Source organism: Rhinoraja longicauda, chromosome 17 (assembly GCF_053455715.1).
Source record: "Rhinoraja longicauda isolate Sanriku21f chromosome 17, sRhiLon1.1, whole genome shotgun sequence".
NCBI classification, from domain to species: domain Eukaryota; kingdom Metazoa; phylum Chordata; class Chondrichthyes; order Rajiformes; family Arhynchobatidae; genus Rhinoraja; species Rhinoraja longicauda.
Genome location: NC_135969.1, coordinates 23,538,974 through 23,562,234, shown reverse-complemented (window position 1 = coordinate 23,562,234; position 23,261 = coordinate 23,538,974). Strand labels below are relative to the sequence as shown.

The window sequence follows — 23,261 nt, the reverse complement described above, 5'->3', positions numbered from 1 at the left end:
AGTATAATGGATACAAGTGGATTAAATATCGGCACTGTCCTTGATTTCTAAGGGGCAGTATGAGCGGTCTAAGCACAACAAGTTCATAGCCTAATTGATTACAGCAATATTTTAAAAGCAGAAAAATAACTTGAAACAAAAATAAACATAACAAGCAAGACTGGACCCTGAGCCAAAGACGTGCCCAGAGAACCGAGCCATCATTAACGCACAGCTCTGCAAGGTAGATGAAGCGGGCTGTTATCCAGAGTTATCCGGAATGTAAGTACAACATTCTGTCCTGATCAAGGCACATGTACCTCGTTTCTTCCTTTTACCAAACTTGAAGAACTGTAATTGAGATTGAGTATCACTTTCTAGTTTGCAGCAACATTCAAGCAGAGTACCGAAGGCAGTACCTGTGCTGTCCCTGTCAGGGAAGGTAGTCTTCATCATCTTCAACAACTCAGGTTTAAAACCAGCTACGAAAGTAGAATTCAAGAGCCTGTAGTTACTCATATTAAAATTGCCAACATCAATATCAGAATATTCTGCCCACACGGATCAAAACCTTTCTTCAAAATCTGTCACGTCTTCGGACTCTTTCACCATACATGCGACAACCTATCCCCAATAGATAGCGAAGGCCCGTATTCCTTATCACTTCCCATCTTTCATCAAGCTTATGCTCATTTTCAGCTAGGCCGCCAGAATGCTCGCATCTCGTTGATGCCCTTCTCGTCACAGGACCACAAACCTCAAAATTTGGACCCCATCTCGTGGATCCAGCTGATAATACCCCTTAGCTGATTAAGATGTTCATGTGTTTTGTTTTAATCTCTCCCTTCTTCGGGTCAGGGAGTTCTTTGGACTATTTAGCGATTTTATCCGAGTCGGCCGGGACAAGCAGCCATGAGATAGCATACTGGGCATTAGAGGATGAGTCTATTTAGATTTTTGATCTTTTATATTTAAAAAAAAAAATTCCTCTTGCTTTAGCACAGCGTGTCACGTATGGGATGGATCTTCATCAGTATCAGTTTCGCTATCCTCACCAGATGATCCCGGCGGCTTTGTGCCTGCCTCAGTGTACTGGTCCCTATGCTGTTCTTGTTCCAATGATTGAGGTAGTGGCTAATTGGTCGAGGTCTGCCTGAGAAAAGCAGTTTACAACAACGTTTTTGTCTTTTAATTCTCTTAAGTTTCTATTTATCCGCTTTTACATTTTCCAAGGCTATTTTTAAACTCTTCCGATTTAATTTTCCTTTTTATAGCTGTCCGTGGAGGGCTTTAGACTGATCTATCATATTGTTCAGATCACGGTTATGTTGGGAAAGTCCAATAATAGCCTACCATTGGCAGAAACAACAAAAAAATAAATGTACTTCGCCTCATTCCACCAATGTATCTGTTCCATATGCAGTTCTCCATGATTCTGCAGTAATTATTGAGCCAAATTTCAGTTCACATAGCAGATGCCTTCCATTGTGTTTTCAACACGACCATTACTCTAAATGAGGCAGACTCTGAATAGGCTGCTCAAAACTGAGCATTGTGAATTCCAGTATAATCTGTAATCTTGTGGCCTGGTACATCCCTCCACCTGCTGTTACTTTTAAAACTGGGTATTAACATGGTTAAGTGATAAATGCCAGGTAGGAGGGGTAGCCAGACCACATGGTGGGAGCCTCTCAGGCTGTCATCCCCAGCACTGAAGTACCATTTACAGTCACTCATTACTATGGGGGAACATGTTGCTTCTGAAGCAGACATTCTATTCCGAGCACTCTCAAAGGAAACAATCACCAGGTGGATAAGTAAAAGATTGAAGGATATGCTCCAAGCTTTTTTGAAAAATTGCACTGACCCTTGGGAACTCTGGTAATAAGACCACTAAAAATGGAGAAGGATTAAGAATGGTATTGGGAATCACAAATCCATACATTGGAAGCACACAATTTGCATACGGACAGATCACTCATCTTACATGTATTGTGCCAGACAATAAAACCATAAGATACTCATTGTGTTTTTCTCAAGATGTTGATTTTCAAAAACTAAAATCCTGATTGCAAATACCCCTTTCATAGAGTGTGCAATCAGGCTGGCATTTTACATAAATTACCAACATGAGATAACAAAAAATCTGGTCTTTTGCAAATAAATTGAGTCGAATTGCGCAGTCAGCCCCAAATTACAGAAAAGTAGTTTTAGTTTAAAAAAAGGTGAAATTGTCACCATTAATTACCATCTCTGTTTTACTTGAATCTTACACCGATGGAGTGACTAGAAATTACTTTGAGAATTTCCACTCTACTTGGAGCGAAGGCTGAGAAATTCAAAAAGGCCTGTTACTATAATTTAGCTGGGATTTTTGACCATTGCAGCAGGGTAATGCCATGCATTTCTCTCAAACTGCAGTCTTTACATATTCCAAGAAAGCTTTCTGTATTACTTTCTCTCTACGTACTCACAACAGATTTAGACAGCATGTGGGGCCAGATATTTGTGGTCAATAATTGTCTCTTACGTAAATCAAAACCTCCAAGACCCACAGAGATGAAGTGGTGTCTTGTTGAAATGCTCACAGCTGCAAGCTGACAACTTGATGCCTTAGGCTCCTACCTGATCTGTTTGCCCTCCCGCATGTCATAAAGAGAGAAGAAAATGTCAGTATCCTCTCCAATGGTATGGTAGGTAAAGCTCTTCATGTTCAGGAAGAGATGGTGCGGAACAGGGATCCTGCATGTGTCGCCGTGACGGTGCCGCATGGTGTCCGTCTGTTATAGAACACAGGAGAAAAACAGATTTCTCAAAAATAGATTGGAAAGAGATTAAACATGTCCAACTACTACATAAGGAATTTAGATGTGTACTAGAAGAAAAGAAACGCAGGGTTATGAAGAGCAGGGAAGTTGCATTAATGGGATAGATAGTTCTTCCACTGAGCTGGCATCATGGGCTGAATGAACGTTGTCATTTTCAAATATCATGCCGTTTTCAAATATCTCCATCAAGTCTTTTTTTATATTCCTTTTTATATTTCAAATATTGCAGATTATTTTTCACATGACCCATCTATTCACACTTCAAATAATGAAACAAACTATAACTAGCATTTTATGGTTCTTGGCTATTAACAATCAACAGCAAATTAGAGCAATTATTAGTAATTATTAGTATCCATCAGTATATATTGATAAATCAATGATCCTCCATTAACTGAGGTATTAATCCATATTTATTAATTAGCAAGCTAATATTTCCAGCATATGCCTGTGGCTATCACAACCTAGGTATCATTTCAGTTTTACTATCACAGCAGCTAGACTGTGTATTTAAATGAGTCCAACTCTTAATGTCATGATGTGTTGTAAAGCTCCTTTCCTTGTACAACAGTGCATCAACATATAACAAACTGTGTCTAAACTGACATTTCAAAGGTTACAGAATCAAAGTTATTTAAAAGAAAACTGCTGCTGGCTTCTTTTGAGATGGATTTAGAAAATTGCCTGCATCTACAATTATTTTGATTTATTAGTTTTGTTTAATTATTCAATGTTCTGTATCTGGGATCACTGGCAATGGAATAAAATGCTGTGCATATTGTAGATGTTACACATTGCAGCCACTGCACACTTGAGGTGGACAGAATTGTTACTTAGTGATAAATGCAGTACTAATCAAGCATGTTTTGTCCTTCAGGTCCAGAAGAACTTCTGCAGTGATATTCGAGGACTACAATGATTAGATTTCAACAAATACAACTAACTTCCTTTGTCGAGGGGTGACTCGACCATTGGAGTGTTTCTCCACTCATCCACTGTCTTCAATTTCACCAGTGTTCTGCAATGCCACACACAGTTAAATGCAGCCTTGCCATCAAGCAGTGACTATCATCTCATCTACTGAGTTCAGCTCTATGGTTGTAAAGTTATCTGGGCCAAATTGTGCTGCCATTTGTGACCGATGTGAGAGGGGAGGTAATACAGAAGTTAAAGTGTTGTACTTAAATGCGCGTAGTATAAAAAATAAAGTGGATGAGCTTGAGGCTCAGTTAGTCATGGGCAAGTATGATGTTGTAGGGATCACAGAGACATGGCTACAAGAGGACCAGGGCTGGGAACTGAATATTCAGGGGTACACAACGTATAGAAAAGACAGACAGGTGGGCAGAGGGGGTGGGGTTGCTCTGCTGGTAAGGAATGATATTCATTCCCTTGCAAGGGGTGACATAGAATCAGGAGATGTTGAATCAGTATGGTTAGAAATTAGGAATTGTAAGGGTAAAAAGACCCTAATGGGAGTTATCTATAGGCCCCCAAACAGTAGCCTCGACATGGGGTGCAAGTTGAATCAGGAGAAAAAATTGGCGTGTCACAAATGTAATGGTTATGGGAGATTTCAACATGCAGGTAGACTGGGAAAATCAGGTTGGAAATGGACCCCAGGAACGAGAGTTTGTAGAGTGCCTTCGAGATGGATTCTTAGAACAGCTTGTATTGGAGCCTACCAGGGAGAAGGCAATTCTGGATTTAGTGTTGTGTAATGATCCTGATCTGATAAGGGGACTAGAGGTAAAAGAGCCATTAGGAGGCAGTGATCACAACATGATAAGTTTTACTCTGCAAATGGAAAGGCAGAAGGGAAAATCGGAAGTGTCAGTATTACAGTATAGCAAAGAGGATTACAGAGGCATGAGGCAGGAGCTGGCCAAAATTGACTGGAAGGAGGCCCTAGCAAGGAAGACGGTAGAACAGCAATGGCAGGTATTCCTGGGAATAATGCAGAGGTTGCAGGATCAATTTACCCAAAGAGGCGGAAAGACTCTAAGGGGAGTAAGAGACACCTGTGGCTGACAAGGGAGTCAAGGACAGCATAAAAATTAAGGAGAGGAAGTATAACATAGCAAAGAAGAGTGTGAAGACAGAGGATTGGGATTCTTTTAAAGAGCAACAAAAGTTAACTAAAAAGGCAATACGGGGAGAAAAGATGAGGTACGAGGGTAAACTAGCCAATAATATAAAGGAGGATAGCAAAAGTTTTTTTAGGTACGTGAAGAGGAAAAAAATAGTCAAGGCAAATGTGGGTCCCTTGAAGACAGAAGCAGGGGAATTTATTATGGGGAACAAAGAAATGGCAGACGAGTTAAACCTTTACTTTGGATCTGTCTTCACTGAGGAAGATACACAATCTCCCAAATGTTCTAGGGGCCGGAGAACCTAGGGTGATGGAGGAACTGAAGGAAATCCACATTAGGCAGGAAATGGTTTTGGGTAGACTGATGGGACTGAAGGCTGATAAATCCCCAGGGCCTGATGGTCTGCATCCCAGGGTACTTAAGGAGGTGGCTCTAGAAATAGTGGAAGCATTGGAGATCATTTTTCAATGTTCTATAGATTCAGGATCAGTTCCTGTGGATTGGAGGATAGCAAATGTTATCCCACTTTTTAAGAAAGGAGGGAGAGAGAAAACGGGTAATTATAGACCAGTTAGTCTGACATCAGTGGTGGGGAAGATGCTGGAGTCAATTATAAAAGACGAAATTGCTGAGCATTTGGATAGCAGTAACAGGATCATTCCGAGTCAGCATGGATTTACGAAGGGGAAATCATGCTTGACAAATCTACTGGAATTTTTTGAGGATGCAACTAGGAAAATTGACAGGGGAGAGTCAGTGGATGTGGTGTACCTCGACTTTCAGAAAGCCTTCGACAAGGTCCCACATTGGAGATTAGTGGGCAAAATTAGAGCAGATGGTATTGGGGGTAGGGTACTGACATGGATAGAAAATTGGTTGACAGACAGAAAGCAAAGAGTGGGGATAAATGGGTCCCTTTCGGAATGGCAGGCAGTGACCAGTGGGGTACCGCAAGGTTCGGTGCTGGGACCCCAGCTATTTACGATATACATTAACGACTTAGATGAAGAGATTAAAAGTACCATTAGCAAATTTGCAGATGATACTAAGCTGGGGGGTAGTGTGAACTGTGAGGAAGATGCTATGAGGTTGCAGGGTGACTTGGACAGGTTGTGTGAGTGGGCGGATACATGGCAGATGCAGTTTAATGTAGATAAGTGTGAGGTTATTCACTTTGGATGTAAGAATAGAAAGGCAGATTATTATCTGAATGGTGTCAAGTTAGGACGAGGGGATGATCTGGGTGTCCTAGTGCATCAGTCACTGAAAGGAAGCATGCAGGTACAGCAGGCAGTGAAGAAAGCCAATGGAATGTTGGCCTTCATAACAAGAGTTGAGTATAGGAGCAAAGAGGTCCTTCTACAGTTGTACCGGGCCCTGGTAAGACCGCACCTGGAGTACTGTGTGCAGTTTTGGTCTCCAAATTTGAGGAAGGATATTCTTGCTATTGAGGGCGTGCAGCGTAGGTTCACTAGGTTAATTCCCGGAATGGCGGGACTGTCGTATGTTGAAAGGCTGGAGCAATTAGGCTTGTATACACTGGAATTTAGAAGGATGAGGGGGGATCTTATTGAAACATATAAGATAATTAGGGGATTGGACACATTAGAGGCAGGAAACATGTTCCCAATGTTGGGGGAGTCCAGAACAAGGGGCCACAGTTTAAGAATAAGAGGTAGGCCATTTAGAACGGAGACGAGGAAGAACTTTTTCAGTCAGAGAGTGGTGAAGGTGTGGAATTCTCTGCCTCAGAAGGCAGTGGAGGCCAGTTCGTTGGATGCTTTCGAGAGAGCTGGATAGAGCTCTTAAGGATAGCGGAATGAGGGGGTATGGGGAGAAGGCAGGAACGGGGTACTGATTGAGAGTGATCAGCCATGATCGCATTGAATGGCGGTGCTGGCTCGAAGGGCTGAATGGCCTACTCCTGCACCTATTGTCTATTGTCTATTGTCTATTGACTAGGCTTGTATACACTGGAATTTAGAAGGATGAGAGGGGATCTTATCGAAACATATAAGATTATTAAGGGGTTGGACACGTTAGAGGCAGTAAACATGTTCCCAATGTTGGGGGAGTCCAGAACAAGGGGCCACAGTTTAAGAATAAGGGGTAGGCCATTTAGAACAGTGATGAGGAAAAACTTTTTCAGTCAGAGAGTTGTGAAACTGTGGAATTCTCTGCCTCAGAAGGCAGTGGAGGCCAATTCTCTGAATGCATTCAAGAGAGAGGTAGATAGTGCTCTTAAGGATAGCGGAGTCAGGGGGTATGGGGAGAAGGCAGTAACGGGGTACTGATTGAGAATGATCAGCCATGATCACATTGAATGGCGGTGCTGGCTCGAAGGGCCGAATGGCCTACTCCTGCACCTATTGTCTATTGTCTATTGAGGTAGATGTAAACCTAAGTTCAGGTGAGAAATTATGATTTAGGATTTTCTTTTTTCTTTGCCTCTTCTGCCCATGGATTGTTGGACGAGCTTTGCTTGATAATTATTTAAATAAGACAATGAAAGAGGAGCTTAGTTTTCAAAATATTCATACATATATTCATTTGAAATATAAGAAAATAACTGCAGATGCTGGTACAAATCGAAGGTATTTATTCACAAAGTGCTGGAGTAACTCAGTAGGTCGGGCAGCATCTCGGGAGAGAAGGAATGGGTGACGTTTCGGGTCGAGGTTACTCCAGCACTTTGTGAATAAATACCTTCATTTGAAATATATGTTTTCATGTAACGGTGTGTATGTTTAGATTTGGTTTACAATATCAATCATCTATAGGAAAAAAATACTTAGCAGTAGACACATTTAGAAAAAGGTTTTCAATTTCATGTGACATACCTGTGTGGTACTCTGCTGTATGTTGTGCCTACTGGATAAGTGCTGTCAAGGTAGAGAAAATACAATTAGAAAGATGATTTAAAAAAATTATATTTCTATTCATATTGGGTATGATTCTTAAAATACGACCAACTCCTGTAGTAGTATTGGATTTCATCTGAAATGTCAAATCATACCAGTTATTTGATTGTATCGGCACGAGAGTTACAAAACCACATTTAAATTTCACAATAATCTTCAAGAAAGGCAAATTATGAAGTAAAAATGTCTTAATATTTGTAGTTCATTAAAGTATTTCAGTTATCATATTAGCATATGTAAAGAAATGCTTTACAAATGGTTTTATCACTCCCCCTTAATAAAGTTGCATTAATCTTAACAGTAATATTATGCCCTGTTAACTAATGTAGGTAGCCTTTATTTTCCCTTCATTTGAGTTGCATTAATCTTAAGAATAATTTTATGCACTGTTAACTAACATAGGTAGCCTTTATTTTCCCTTCATTTATAAATCATTCCCACACACAAACAAATCTCTGCCTGGAAAGTTACAACAACATGAACAATTCCAGATGTGCAACATGTTCAATGCCCCAAAATAACATTAAAATATTTTATAATGAGATATTACATACACATGCTTATTACAAACTTATTTAAATATTTTATTTTCCAATTGGCATTGATAGCAGGAGTTTACAAGTACTATAATGTCTGGAGATCAATAGATTTTTGGACAAAATGGCATCTAAGTGGAAACCAAAGATCAGATCTAACTGGTCCAATTAAATGGTGTAGCAGGCCTGAATGGCTTCTTGGCCCACTGCTTCTAATCCTTCAGCTTTACATATATAAATAACAATTGGAGGCCTTTACCAATCGCAAGTATAACATAGACCCAATGCCAACTGATAGCAGTACAGGGAGAGACTGGTGTATAATAATGGCCACTGGAAGCATATGTTTTAGTCTTTGCTATGAACTAGTTTATAACTGGGATGTTCAAGTTAACCTATCCACCTGGACAAGATAAACTTCCAGTCTGAACTTTTTGAATAAATTCCAAAAGATGCTAACATTGGTCAGAAATAAAGGGAAAAAAATTATTCTAAAAAATTTCAGATAATCTTTTAAATTATATTTCTGCACCTCTCACACATGGGATGATTGCTGACCTACTCAGGTAGCAATTGGTATTACTCATATTTCTTCATTTTAATATTTCATGAATGGACATACATAGTTATTGACACTAACAATTTCTTTTTCAAAATTGACTGTTAAAACATACGCTCATCATACATATAAGGTCATAAGGTCATATGCAGTTTACTGTTTTGCTTGAATGGTTTAGCGTGATGTAGAGTGCATAGGTAGCAAGTCTTTACATACCGCAAAACCTACTTAGTAATATTGAACATAAAGAAAGAGATAAACTATCGTTTAACTATCTGAAACATTACTACTTAGTTGGTGATTTCTCTAGGTCTGTACTTACAAGCAGAGCTAATACATCTCTAACATTTTTAGAATAAGTTTCATTGACCTGAAATGTTCACTTTGCTTCACTCTTCATGGTTGGTGTATGACTTTTCTGTTTTTTGGTCAATATTGATAAGAGCATTATCTTCAACTTGAGCTGTAGGTGCGACTTCAATCTCCAGACATGGTCTTACCAGAGCTTTACACAAATAACTTTGTCAGTCTTATATTCAAATCTAAACATAAAGGTCAACATTCAATTTACATTTCTGATTGAATGTTGATCTGATTATCTTCTGCATTGATCCATCACATGTGTCCATGGAACCCCAAGGCTTTTGGGAACTGTATTATTTCATTTTCTGCCATATAAAAAGTACTCTTTTCTACCTGTTTTAGGTTTGAAAGAGGTACTCACACTTGCTTACAATCAACTTAATTGGTCATAACTTCGCCATTCCCTTAAACTATTAATTGGCTGAAGCTCAGCCTGCTGTTCTGAAATGCTGTCTAGCTGTCCACACTTATTTAGGCCAAATGCAAAGGCCGTTATCGTTAACTTTCTGCACCTTGTGGGTGAGAAATGGGTCAGATCATAGCATTATAAAACATGGAAACAGGCCCTTTTGCCCCACTTGGCTGTTTGTGTTAAAAATTGTGATTGTGTGTCTTGTGTTCTTTATTGTCTACTGCCGGACCCTGACGTGAGAGGACGCTGGCGCTATTTGTTCGCCGCTTCTCCGTAAGGACAGTTCGTTTGTTTGTTTTTATGTCTTGACTGTTTTTGTAAAGCGTCTTTGAGCATTTGGAAAAGCGCTATATAAAATAAATGTTTATTATATTATTATTATTATTACTTGTCCATGACGACCAAGGCGCCCATCTTATCAGGTCCAATTTGCCAGTGTTTGACCTGTATCACTCTTAAACTTTCCTATCTATGTTCTTGGTCAAATGTATTTTAGATGTTGCTATTGTGCCTGTTTCAACTATTTACTCTGGCAGTTCATTCTATATATCCAGCAACCTCTGCGTGGAAAGGTTGCTCCTTAAGTTTCTATTAAATCTGTCCCCTCTCACCTTTAACCTATGCCTTCCAGTTCTTGATTTCCCAACCTTGTGAAAAAAGACAATGTGCATTCATCCTGTTTATGTCTCTCATCATTTTATACACTTCCATCAGATCACCCTTCAGTCTCATATTTTCCAAGGAATAAAGTCCTAGCCTGCCCTCCCTCTCCCTAAAAGTCCTGGCAACATCCTCGTAAATCTTTTCTGAACTCTTTCTAGCTTAATAGCATCTATTCTATAGCAGGTGACCAAAATTGAACACAATACTCACTGATGCCATGTACAATTGCAACATAACGACCCATTCCTGTACCCACACTTGTCTGATGAATGCTAGAATGCCAAAATCCTCCACCACCCTGTCTAACTGTGATGCCACGTTCAGGAAACCATGTATGTGTATTCCAAGGACCTTCTGCTCTACAAAATTCCCCAGGGTACTACCATACACTGAGAGAATAGTAACTTCCCAATATGCAATACTTCTAAATTTTCTGAATTAAACTCCTTTTGCCATTTACCCAGCTGATCAAGATTCGGCTGTAATTCTTATTAACCTTTATCACTGTCTATAATTCCATCTATTTTAGTGTTATCTGCAAATTTAATAGCAATGTCGTGCATTTTCATCGAAATCATTGATAAAGATGACAAACAACATTGGACCCAGCACCAACCTGAGGCACATCACTATCACGGGCCTCCAATCCAAAAAGAAGGTTCCACCATCACACTTGTGAGACTTGTGAGACATGTTTTCCCACACACAGAGCCGTTGATTGTCCATAATCAATGTATCTTTCCAAATGCTAATTTTTCCTTCAGAATCTCTTCCAGTAACTTATCAACCACACATGTTAAGCTTACTGCTCTATAGCTCCCAGATTTTTCTTTGCAGCTGTTCTTAAATTAAGGCACAACATTAATCATCCTCCAGTCTTATGTCACCTCAACTCTGGTTAATGAAGATTTATGCATCTCAGCTAGGGTTCCTGCAGGTTCTTATCTAGCTTCCCACAGTGTTCTTGAATATAAGGCTGGAGATTTATCTAACTTCGTAGAGCTTAAGATGTCCAGTACCTCCTCTACTGTAATGCAGACAATCCCTAATTATTTGCATTAATTATCCGTGTTCCATAGTCTTCATGTCTTTCTTCACGGTAAAAACAGAGGAGAAATATTTATTGAACACCTCGCCATCTCCTGTGACTCCACACAGACGGCCATTATAGTAACTAATGGGTCCTATTCTCTCTCTAGTTACTCTTTTTTCCTCTGATATTTATAAAATCTATTTGGATTCTCTTTAATGCACTATGCCAAAGCTATTTTATTCCCCCCTTTTTCCCTCCTGATTTCCTTCTTAAGTATATTCCTGTATCTCCTGTACTCACCAAGTGACTCATTTGATCCGAGCTGCCTTTAATTGACCCCTTGCTGCCTCCTTTTTTCTGACCAGAGCCCCAGTATCTCTTATCATCCAGGGTTTCCTATTTCAATATATTAACTGAGGAAACTCTCCTGAACACACTTAACAAATTTCATCCCATCTAACCTCTTAGCACTATGGATGTTCAAGTTATTAAGAAAGTTAAAATCTCCAACCATGATGACCCGATTATTCTTGCAACTTTCCACAATCTCCCTGTATATTTGTTCTTCTAATTCCCATTGTAGCTGCAATCTACAAACTGTGGTTGGAAGATCATCTTGGAGAACTATTTTCCTTGATCAAAGATGCAAGGATGTTGAATCATAGTTCAACTTCTAGTTCATGTCTAAAGAACCAGTCCAATCACATAATGTTTAAAAGTCCAAGTTTTTTTCACCTTGCACCAATTGTGTGTACATGTTTGTGTGCTTGTGTGCAACTGAAACCAAGATAAACATGAGAGGGAACAGAAAGAAAATTTGAGGGAAAAACAGAGAGACAGAGAGATAGGGCAAGAGAGAATAAAGTGCTCTTATACAACGAAAAGCAATATCAACCAAATTTTAAGTTACATTTAGTAGAGACTCATCTAGCTGACAAACTGGGAGCATCTACAGTTTCCGGGCAATTTATCCTTTCTAAACCATTCAAGTGATGAAGGTGGCTGGCCAGTAGGTGGAGCACCACAATGACTGAGAAGATTGTAGAAGACGTCAGCAAAGAGACTCCCAATGGTCGTGGAATCAATGCCTTGAATTTGGATCTGTCTCCGTCAGTGACCGTGTGGTAGCTGCATAGCACCAATCTCCCTACATTAAAAGATATTACAAACAGGCATCCACCTGGAGGGTATATCACCTGCATATCTCACAATAAAGTCTGTGGCTCCAGTGTCGGCCTCTTCAGCCATCTCAAGACCTACTGAGAGAACCCACCAGAAGAACAATCATATTCAACTTTAAGTAATTGCCGATGGTGATGATGATGATCACCTTTGTTTAGCTCCAATGTGCAAAACCTATTCCTCCCATTTACTTGTGTAGGAAAGAACTGCAGATACTGGTTTACACTGAAGATAGACACGAAATGCTGGAGTGACTTATCGGGATAGGCAGCATCTCTGGAGAGAAAGAATGGGTGACATTTCAGTTCGAGACCCTTCTTCAGACAAGAAGTCTGAAGAAGGGTCTCGACCCGAAATGTCACCCATTCCATCTCTCCAGAAATGCTGTTTGTCCGGCTGAGTTAATCCAGCATTTTGTGCATATCTCTCATTTACTTTCACTTGTTCGCTAGTTGAAATTAGAGCAAAGGCTTTGAACTAGACATAAATAACTAGAAAATTGATTAGAGCAGAAAATGTTTAGCAGGTGAGACGATATCTGTGCAGAGACCTGCTAATCGTTTCCAGTATTTTCTTTTTTTATTTCAAATTCCCAACACCTGCTGATTGCTGATATTCAATTACTGTTGGAAAACAGAAGTGGAAGAGAGCAGGAATAGAAGGCAGAAGTGGGGAAATATCCAGATTTGTTTTTCAATCTATTTATGATTCTGGTTCTATTGCAGATGCTAGGTAGATTTAATTTATTGAATAGCCATTTTTGTTAAGTATTGAAGTTCTGACACAAGTAGGGAATGTGCATTCTACTCAAACAAACTCTATCAATGTGGGAGAAAATATGCCCATAGACCTGCTTTCATGCAGTCATTTGCAATTTTAGGATCTTTCTAGTCTGCTCAATTGGTTTGGGAAAATGTAAAGCTACACATTTTTTATAGGCAACAAGAACATATTCAAGTATCTTGAGAAACATCTCTTTCTCAAACAACAACATTAAAAGCATTTTTCTGTTTGTTTATCTCTTTTGTTGTTCACAGACTTTGCTGCTTGCACAGTGGGCATTACATTGGGCAAAAGAAAGAGTAGCCCGCTTCAAGATGCTTTCAAGAGAGAGTTAGATAGAGCTCTTAATAATAGCGGAGTCAAGGGATATGGGGAGAAGGCAGGAACGGGGTACTGATTGTGGATGATCAGCCATAATCACAATGAATGGCGATGCTGGCTCGAAGGGCCGAATGACCTACTCCTGCACCTATTGTCTATTATCTATTGTCTATTGTCTAAATACAAATAACTGCCTCGTTGTGTTTTTTTATGACAAGGTACGTTCAGGATCTTTCTTTTATATGCTTTACTTATGAATTCTCTCGAAAAATGGCAGAACATGTGCATTAAATAAAAATATACACGAACAGCAAAATTTGATGCTGATTGATCAATCCAATAAAATATCAATAATTAATGCAAAAGATGCAGTGGCTATCAATATTTTCACAACAGAATTTCTATCTTGACATGATAGTTAGATGGATTTTCAATAGCCCTTTGAACAATAATTGATATTGGTGTCAGTGTTCACAAAGAATGGAATGGAAAATAATCCTCTCTACACATGACCTAACACAGTTCGTCCTCTATACACATGACCTAACACACATAATAGAAAAGCTTGTGCACAGGGTGTCACTTCATGCAGTGGAAGACTTGTTTCTGGACCTTGGACTATTGTCCATATGCTATATGTCGAAAGCCAACAAAAGATTACACAAAGTGGAGCAAACACAAAGTGTGTTTTCCATCTCCAATCTCAAAGTGTTGGGTCTGGAACATGGGAGTATCTTGTTTAAGGAAAAGATTGATAATATGCAGCCTTTCTTTTCTCGGGGTTTTGCTAAAGTGAAATTAATTCCTTTGCAATACATTTGGTTTTAGAAATTGAAGAAATAATATTGTCTTACGGTCAGCAAATTAAGCAGCACAAACATCATTTGTTTGTGCTGCCTAATTATGTTAACATAATTAACATTATGTTGTTAATTCAGTGGGACAGAATTTTACCATCAGCTACAACCACAAAAGTTTGATAAAAAATCTTAAATTGAATGAAACAGGCAATGCAGAATATATTGCCCTTGTTTGCCCCATTAAGATTCTGTTTAACAGTTAACAAAAACATTGGAGAAAAATCTGGTGCTCTGCCAGGTGAGATTATACTGCTTTTAGATAAAGCAAATCTAATGAAGTAAACTGATTCACATTGCCCAAAATAATTATTGTGCACAAAGCTTACAATTTTTTCATTAATATATCTGCTACCTGAGGTAGAAATTAAACTTTAGTTCTGGTATATCATTTTAAACCAAAGTTAATGAAATGACTTTCCCCAGTTTTTTTGCAGTGCTGATACAATTTCTAACTGTTTTGACAAGAATTTAAATATTGTAGAAAAATCTTATATCTTTGATGAAATTTCTGTCCCCCAGTTCTGGTGAATCATCTATCAATTTCTCTTGGACTCTTGCTCTTATGGAACCCATTCTGTTGATAAAATTACATTTTAGAAATCTACAGATTGCCTTCAACAATGAAAATGTTTGCAAGTCAAAATATAACAGCTGAAATACTGAAGAACCAGTAGAGCTGGTTAGCTGGAATTTGTAATTTTTCCACAGCCAAGCTCCATGATGCATGTACACAAAAAACACACAGGGATTGTTGTAAGTACTTACTAGTTTATAGAGATCTGCCACACTTATGTGTTCAGGATCAACCATTTCAAAGTCCTTCCTGGGTACCAGGTCCATGCCCATTTGCCTGACGAAGTCAGAGAAAAATATATCAATGCACAAACAACAACAAATACTAATTTTAGCTCATTATTTTGGGCCTTCGACATCCAAAAATGTACACTCTTGCATAGGTTGCATTAAGATTAATGGAAGATATTATGCGGCACTGAGGTAGTTAACAGTAAGTGGCACATAGGACAAATAACTGGTGACTTTTGCACCATTATATATTTATACCGTTACAATTCTAAATGTCGATATCTCAGGATCCTAACAACTCAATTCTATAAATCTGATGAACAAGCTACAAGTTTGTCAGCAAATATATGAACTGAAATTTTAGAAAACAGATTTACATTTTAAATTATTCCTTCACATTCAGTTCTCAATCCTACTAACATTACATTAAAAATTGTTTTGCTCTATTTAGCATCAATTTCCAACATTCATTATTTCATCACATGTACTTGCTTCTCCCTTTGGGTGTTCATCTGGCACTAGTACAACCTACATTCTAAAAGTATGTTCATCCGTGTAATCGTCTTTCATCAATGTTTTCATGTTATAAATTTTGTTGGAAAGAATTGAAATTACTCCCATAAAATTACTGAAATTCTATGATCATTCCTTAAATAGTTGACTTCTATTGTAATCTTGCCATGTTCTTGACAGAGCACACTTTACCCAACATTAAAATATAAATCATCTTTCTGCATGCTAAGCTAGTGTTTAATGGCAAGAAACGTTAGGTCTTAAGATGATTTCATATTGTAGTTAATATGCAAATGTTCCCAGCTTCTAGATCTGTCAAAATCAATAATAGTCTCTCACAGATAAATCTGTCTTATTTACTGAGGCCAACCTCCAATGACCCACTTTAGTAATCTGGTGCTAGAAATTTCTTGTTCATAAATAAACATGCTAAAATAGTGCTGAAGGGGCAAGCAGCAGTTTTCCTAGTGTTGTTGCTGCCCGGGTTTCCTATACATCGTAAGAGCATTAGACATTGGAGCAGAATTAGGCTATTCAGCACATCGAGTCTGCTCCACCATTTAATCAAGGCTGATATATTTTTTCCTCTCAACCCCATTCTCCTGCCTTCTCCCCATATCCTTTGACATCCTTACTAATCAAGAACCTATAAATTTCCACTTTGATAGGCCTCCAAAGCCATCTGTAGGAATGAATTCCACAGATTCACCACTCTCTGGCGAAATAAATTCCTCCTCATTTCCATTCTAATGGTACGTCCTTTTTGAGGCTGTGCCCTCTGGTCCTAGACTCTCCCACTAGTGGAAACATCCTCTCCACACCCACTCTATCTAGGACTTTCATTATTCAGTAGGTTTCAATGAGAACCCCGTTGATCCTTTCAAACACCAGTGAGTACAGGCCCAGAGCCATCAAACACTCCTCACACATTAACCCAATTATCCCCAGGATCATTCTCGTAAACCTTCTTTGGACCCTCTCATACACCAGCACAACCTTCCTCGGATATAAGGCCCAAAACTGCTCACTATATTCTGAATGTGATATGACCAGTACCTTATAAAGCTACAGCATTACATCCTTGTTTTTATATTCAGTCCTCACCAAATGACAGCTAACATTGCATTTGCCTTCTTGACTACCGACTCAACCTGCAAATTAACCTTTTGGGAATTCTGCACCACCAATCCCAAGTCCTTTTACACTTTTGATTTCTGAATCCTCTCCTCATTTAGAAAAAATAGCCAATGCCTTTATGTCTCCGTCCAAAGTGCATGACTATACACTTTGCTAGTTTCCCTTCACATTTCATTTTTACTCCCCTCGTTATTGTTTAAGTTACCATCTGTTAGTTTTTTAAAAGCCTCCCAATCCTCTAACTTCCCACTAATCTTTGTGATATTATATGCCTTCACTTTTACTTTTATGCTGACTTTGACTTCCTTTGTCAGCCAGTCGCCTTCATTCTCCCCTTGGTATTTTTCTTCCTCTTTGAGATGAAAAGATTCTGCGTCTTCTGAATTACTCCAAGAAACTCCTGCCTATGCTGCTCCACAGTTATTCCTGCAAGGATCCCCTTCCAATCAATTTTAGACAGCTCCTCCCTCATTCCTCTGTAATTGCAAATTGAACAAAAATACTGATACATCCGATTTCCGCTTCTCCCTCTCAAACTGCAGCTCATTTTATGATCACTGCCTCCTAATGGTTCCTTTAACTTAAGCTTCCTAATCAAATCTGGCTCATTACACAACACCAAATCCAGAATTGCCTTTTCCATAGTGGACTCGACCATGAGCTGCTCTAAAAAGCCACCTCAAAGGCATTCTACAAATTCCTTTTCTTGAGATCCAGTACCAATGAACTCTGCTTCCATATTGAAATCCCCCATGACCACTGAAACACTGTCTTTCTTACACTTGCAGTTTCTTAACTCTACCCACAAGGATTCTACATCTTCTGATCATATGTCGTTTCACACCTCTATATCTTTTGCCCGATGGGAGAGGCGGGAAGAGGGAGTGGCCAGGGTGCGACTCATCCTTGAACATGCTGTGGGCCTTGCCGAGACAGCATGAGGCATAAATTGAGTCAATGGAAAGGAGGTTGGTTAGTATGATGGTCTGAGCTGTGTCAATAATTTGCTGCAATTTCTTGCTGTCTTCGATGGGCCTTTTCCCAAACCAAGCAGTGATGCATCCTGATAAAATGCTTTCTGTGGTGCATCTGCAGAAGTTGGTGAGAGTTGTAGGGAACATTCCTAAGCCTTCTAAGGAAGTAAAGGCATTGGCATGATTTTTTGGGCGTTGCTTCAATATGGGTGGTCCAGAAGAAGTTGTTGGTGATATTGACTCCTAGGAATTTGAAGTTTTCAACCATCTCTACTTCGGCACCGTCAATGCAACTAGGATATGTGTACCGCTTCGCTTCCTGAAATCAACCACTTTGTCAACCAATGTTTTGCTGACATTGAGAGAAATGTTGTTGTCTTGACACCAAGAAACGAGGTCCTCGATCTTTTTTTGGTATTGCGTCTCATCTTTATTTGATATCCGGCTCACGATGGTGGTGTCGTCTGCGAATTTGTAAATTGAATTAGATTTGTGCATGGCTGCACAGTCATGGGTGTCCAAGGAGTAAAGAAGGGGGCTGAGAAGGCATCCTTGTGGAGCACAAGTGTTGAGGATTATCATAAAGGATAATTTGTTCCCTATCCTCACTGATTGGGGTTTGTTGGTCAGGAAGTTGAAGATCCAGTTGCAGAGATGTGTGCTGACTCCAAATCCAGCAAGTTTGGTGATAAGCTTAGATGGTATAATGGTGTTAAAGGCAGAGCTGTAGTCTATGAATAGGAGTTTGACGTAGGTGTCTCTTTTATCCAGGTATTCCAGGGATGAGTGTAGAGCTAGGATGATGGCATCGTCCGTGGACCTGTTGTGACAGTAGGTGAACTGCAGTGGATCAAAGGCCGCTGGGTAGACTGGAATTAATGCGTTCCATAACTAACATCTCAAAAAAATTGAAAATGGTGGATGTCAAGGCCGCTGGGTGGTAGTAATTTTGGCAAGAGGTCTTGCTTTTGTTCAGCACCAGAATGATGGTGGTCTTCTTGAAGCAGGTGGGCACCTCAAAACAGAGTAGAGAGAGATTAAAGATGTCCGTGAATACTCCAACTTGCAGGTCCGCGCAGCTACTAAGGACACGGCCAGGAAATTCGTCTGGGCCAGTTGCTTTTCATGGGTTTACCATCAGGAAAGCCGATCTAACCTCTGCAACAGTCACCCTGGGGAGAGGCACATTTGAGTCTGAAGAGCCAGGCGTCAGTGCCCTGTTGGTCTTCTGCTCTTATTCAGACCTTGCCACATTCTCTGTGTGTCCGAGTGATTGCACTGGAACTCAAGTTTGTCCTGGAATTGTCTTGGTATCCTTGATGGCTTTGCAGAGATCATAACGAGCCTTTATTTACCACTCGGGATCGTAGGACTTGTATGCAGCAGACCTGGGCTTAACCTGTGAATGTACCTCCCGGTTCATCCATGGTTTCCGGTTGGGGAACACTTGGATTGATTTCGTTCGCGCACAGTCTTCCACGCACTTGCTGATGAAGTCAGTCACAGCAGCGGCGTACTCATTCAGGTTTGTTGCAGAATTCCTGAATATGGACCAGTCCACTGACTCAAAGCAGTCGTGTAAGATATCACCAGTGTCCGTTGACCAACATTTAATAATTCTCTGTACTGGATCCTCCTGCTTCAATTCTTGTTTGTAGGCAGGGAGCAGAAGCACAGCTAGGTCATAAAGACATAAGGAGTAGGAGTAGAATTAGGGCATTCGGCCCATCAAGTCTACTCCGCCATTCAATCATGGCTAATCTATCTCTCCCTCCTAACCCAATTCACCTGCCTTCTCCCCATAATCTCTGACACCTGTACTAATCAAGAATCTATCTATCTCTGCCTTAAAAATATCCACTGACGGCCTCCACAGCCTTCTGTGGTATAGAATTCCACAGATTCACCACCCTCTGACTAAATAAATTTCTCCTCATCTCCTTCCTAAAAGATCGTCCTTTAATTCTGAGGATATGACCTCTCGTCCTAGACTCTCCCACTAGTGGAAACATCCTCTCCACATCCTCTCTTTCGAAGCCTTTCACTATTCTGTATGTTTCAATGAGGTCCCCTCATTCTTCTAAACTCCAGCGAGTACAGGCCCAGTGCCAACAAATGCTCATCATAGGTTAACCTACTCATTCCTGGGATCATTCTTGTAAATCTCCTCTGGACCCGCTCCAGAGCCAGCACACTCTTCCTCAGATATGGTGCACAAAATTGCTCACAATATTCCAATTGCGGCCTTATAAAACCTCAACATTACATCCCTGTTTTTGTATACAAGCCCTCTTGAAATAAATGCTAGATATGATGGTATATGAGATAAAGGGTATGCTATTGAGCCTAGGTGATGCTTCCTTTACACAGAGCACCATTACATGGATACGACAGGTTTGGAGGGATATGGACCAAATGCAGGCAGGTAGGACTAGTGTAGCTGGGATATTTTGGCCAGTGTGGGCAAGTTGGGCCAAAGGGCCTGTTTCCACACTATATCACTCTATGACTCTATCATAACTTTTTGGATTTTCTGATCAGAAGGCTATAGGTGCTCAGTCGTTGAGAATATAAATGTTAGCATTGATAGTTTCTGAGATATGACAAAGAGGACTGGAGGGAGAGGATCACACATGAAGTTACTAAATGGCACAGTCTTCTTGAGCCATTTGGTCTGTGTCTGTTTTTATGTCTGATGCAGTTATAAAGGAAAATATAAAAGATCTTTTAATTGTAATTAATTGTGGAATCGAGGTACAGAGCTATACTTTGTATCTTTAGAATCTCACTCAGTGACAAATACATTACGGTGTGGTGAAGCTAAAAGGAGGGAAGTCGAGATGAATTTCAAAAAGATTTTTGTCAGTGTCTCTGGGATTGCACTCATAAATTTAAATACAGGGATTTGTTCAGTCTTTTGGGGACTCCACTGATGTACAGATATTGGCAATATTGTGTATTTACCTCTATGCGAATGAAACACTGCCAACATTCTGTTACTGTAATGATTTTGTTCGGTCAGCGGTCAAATATCTGACAGTATCTCATTCCAGTGACCGACTATGATGAAGAATTTTGATCGGCTAATTAGCCCATAGGAGGTGGTTCTCAAATAACTTCCTTTCCAGCAGGAGTTGCTAAGCAACATTAGAATTCAAGCCATTTTTCCTCTTGTGTATCCCAAAAACACAACCAAGGGGTAGGACATAGTTACAAGGATTATTTGAGAGCAGCCTTTCAGATAAAGCATGTATTAATATTATATAGATAAAATAACGGAGATCTTGAAGATGTGATTGGTGATGGAGAAGAATGAGAATGTTACCTCTATGTTAGATCAATGTGTCTTCAGGTTCTATTTCAGAGAACAGCATGCAACATCTAAAGTGACATACTGTGCAGTATTGAATGAGGAGGCACTGCCTTTTGATTAATAAAAATTAAATACTGACTATCTGCTCTCTCAGATGCATATAAATGATCCTGTAATACAATTCAAAAGCACGTGATTTCTCCCTGATAAGGTTCTTTTTGTCTGTCTTTCAGCATATTTAACACGGCAAAGTGGCGCAGCAGTAGAGTTGCTGCCTTACAGCGCAGAGACCCAGGTTCGGTCCTGACTTTGGATGCTGTCTGTATGGAGCTTGTACGTTCTCCCTGTGACCATGTGGGGTTTTTCCAGGTGCTCCTGTTTCTTCCCACATTGTAAAGACATTCCAAAGGGAGGTATGTAGGTTAATTGTCTTCTGTAAATTGCCCCTTGTGTCCTGCGATAACAAGGTCGGCGCGGACTCATTGGGCTGAAGGGCCTTTTTCCATACTGTTTCTCTAAAACTAAATGTTATCAATATGATGTTTCCAATTGTGGACTTCCGTGCAGACGAGGGAGAAAGTCAGGGTTTATTTTATGCTGCAGCTGAGGTGTTAAGAGAGGTTTTAAAAGTCAAATGGCTATATTTATTTTTGAAAAGACAATTCTTTTCAGTTTATTTAAATAAAACATAATTCCAAAAAAGTGAGATTTACTTTTAAATGGTCAATGATATTTTAATCTGCCTGCCTGTTCCCATAAAGCAACTGACAGTTGCTTACCTTATGTTGCAGTTGGATTTTAACTAATAGGCCTCTTTAACATGCTGTTGGTTTTCTACCTATGTAGGATTGAAGTGATCTGCAGCAATTTCTATACTCAACAATATTGATTAATTATGACCATACATCAGCAACTATTTTCTACTCAAAGTTGCTGGGAAAAGGGTCACCTATAGTTATGGTGAGATAATGACACCAAAGATGCAGGCAGAGAGTTGATGGGTGAACACCTCCACTCAGTCCGCCTAGACCAACATGATCTCCTGATTCCTAACCATTTTAACTCCCCTTCCTTCTTGAATTAACCTACCCATAGATGACCAACACAAATAGCTATCCAATAAGATTCACTGTATAGTTGTAAATATATTCAATGCATTCATAGATAAAAAAATACTACAAATAGATGGTTGCTAATTATAGCCCATTGAGTCAGCAGTAAATTCTCTACTGCCACAAATAGCTAACTCCCTGCTAATGCTTACTAAAGAATTCTATGTTATTGAGAGGCACATGAAGCTTCCATCAAAATACCTAGAAATACAAAATACCTAGAAATCCCATCAAAATACCAAAATACCTAGAAGGTTCATGAGGTTAATCCCTGGGATGGAGGGACTGTCATATGAGGAAAGATTGGAAAGACTAGGCTTGTATTCACTGGAGTTTAGAAGGATGAGAGGGGATCTTATAGAGACGTATACAATCATAAAAGGACTAGTCAAGCTAGATGCAGGAAAAATGTTCCCAATGTTGGGGGAGTCCAGAACCAGGGTACACAGTCTAAGAATAAAGGGGAGGCCATTTAAAACTGAGGTGAGAAGAAACTTTTTCACCCAGAGAGTTGTGAATTTGAGGAATTCTCTCCACAGAAGGCAGTGGAGGCAAATTCACTGGATGACTTTAAAAGAGAGTTAGATAGAGCTCTAGGGGCTAGTGGAATCAAGGGATATGGGGAGAAGGCAGGCACAGGTTACTGATTGTTGATGATCAGCCATGATCACAATGAATGGCGGTGCTGGCTCGAAGGGCCAAATAGCCTCCTCCTGCACCTATTTACTATTTTCTATGTTTCTATGTTTCTAAATAATCCTGTTGAATACATGCGATGTGCAGTCAGAGGAAAATTGGCAGATGCAAAGAAATCGCAAGTTAGACATCGATTATCTGAACCCTAATATTATAACTATTTTCTTTGCTCAGATAAG

At 39.7% G+C, this 23,261-nt stretch overlaps 1 protein-coding gene across 1 annotated transcript in view; it reads right to left on the bottom strand.

Annotated features, from left to right (window-relative positions):
• The window catches only part of dock3 (dedicator of cytokinesis 3), a 262,260-nt gene that overhangs the window by 120,553 nt on the left and 118,446 nt on the right, over nt 1–23,261 (bottom strand). The window contains exons 7-9 of the mRNA XM_078413752.1: nt 15,299–15,383; nt 7,741–7,782; nt 2,605–2,759 (exon numbers count right to left, since the gene is read on the bottom strand). Of these exons, the coding sequence (XP_078269878.1) occupies nt 2,605–2,759; nt 7,741–7,782; nt 15,299–15,383 (282 nt within the window). The remainder of the gene's footprint in view (nt 1–2,604; nt 2,760–7,740; nt 7,783–15,298; nt 15,384–23,261) is intronic.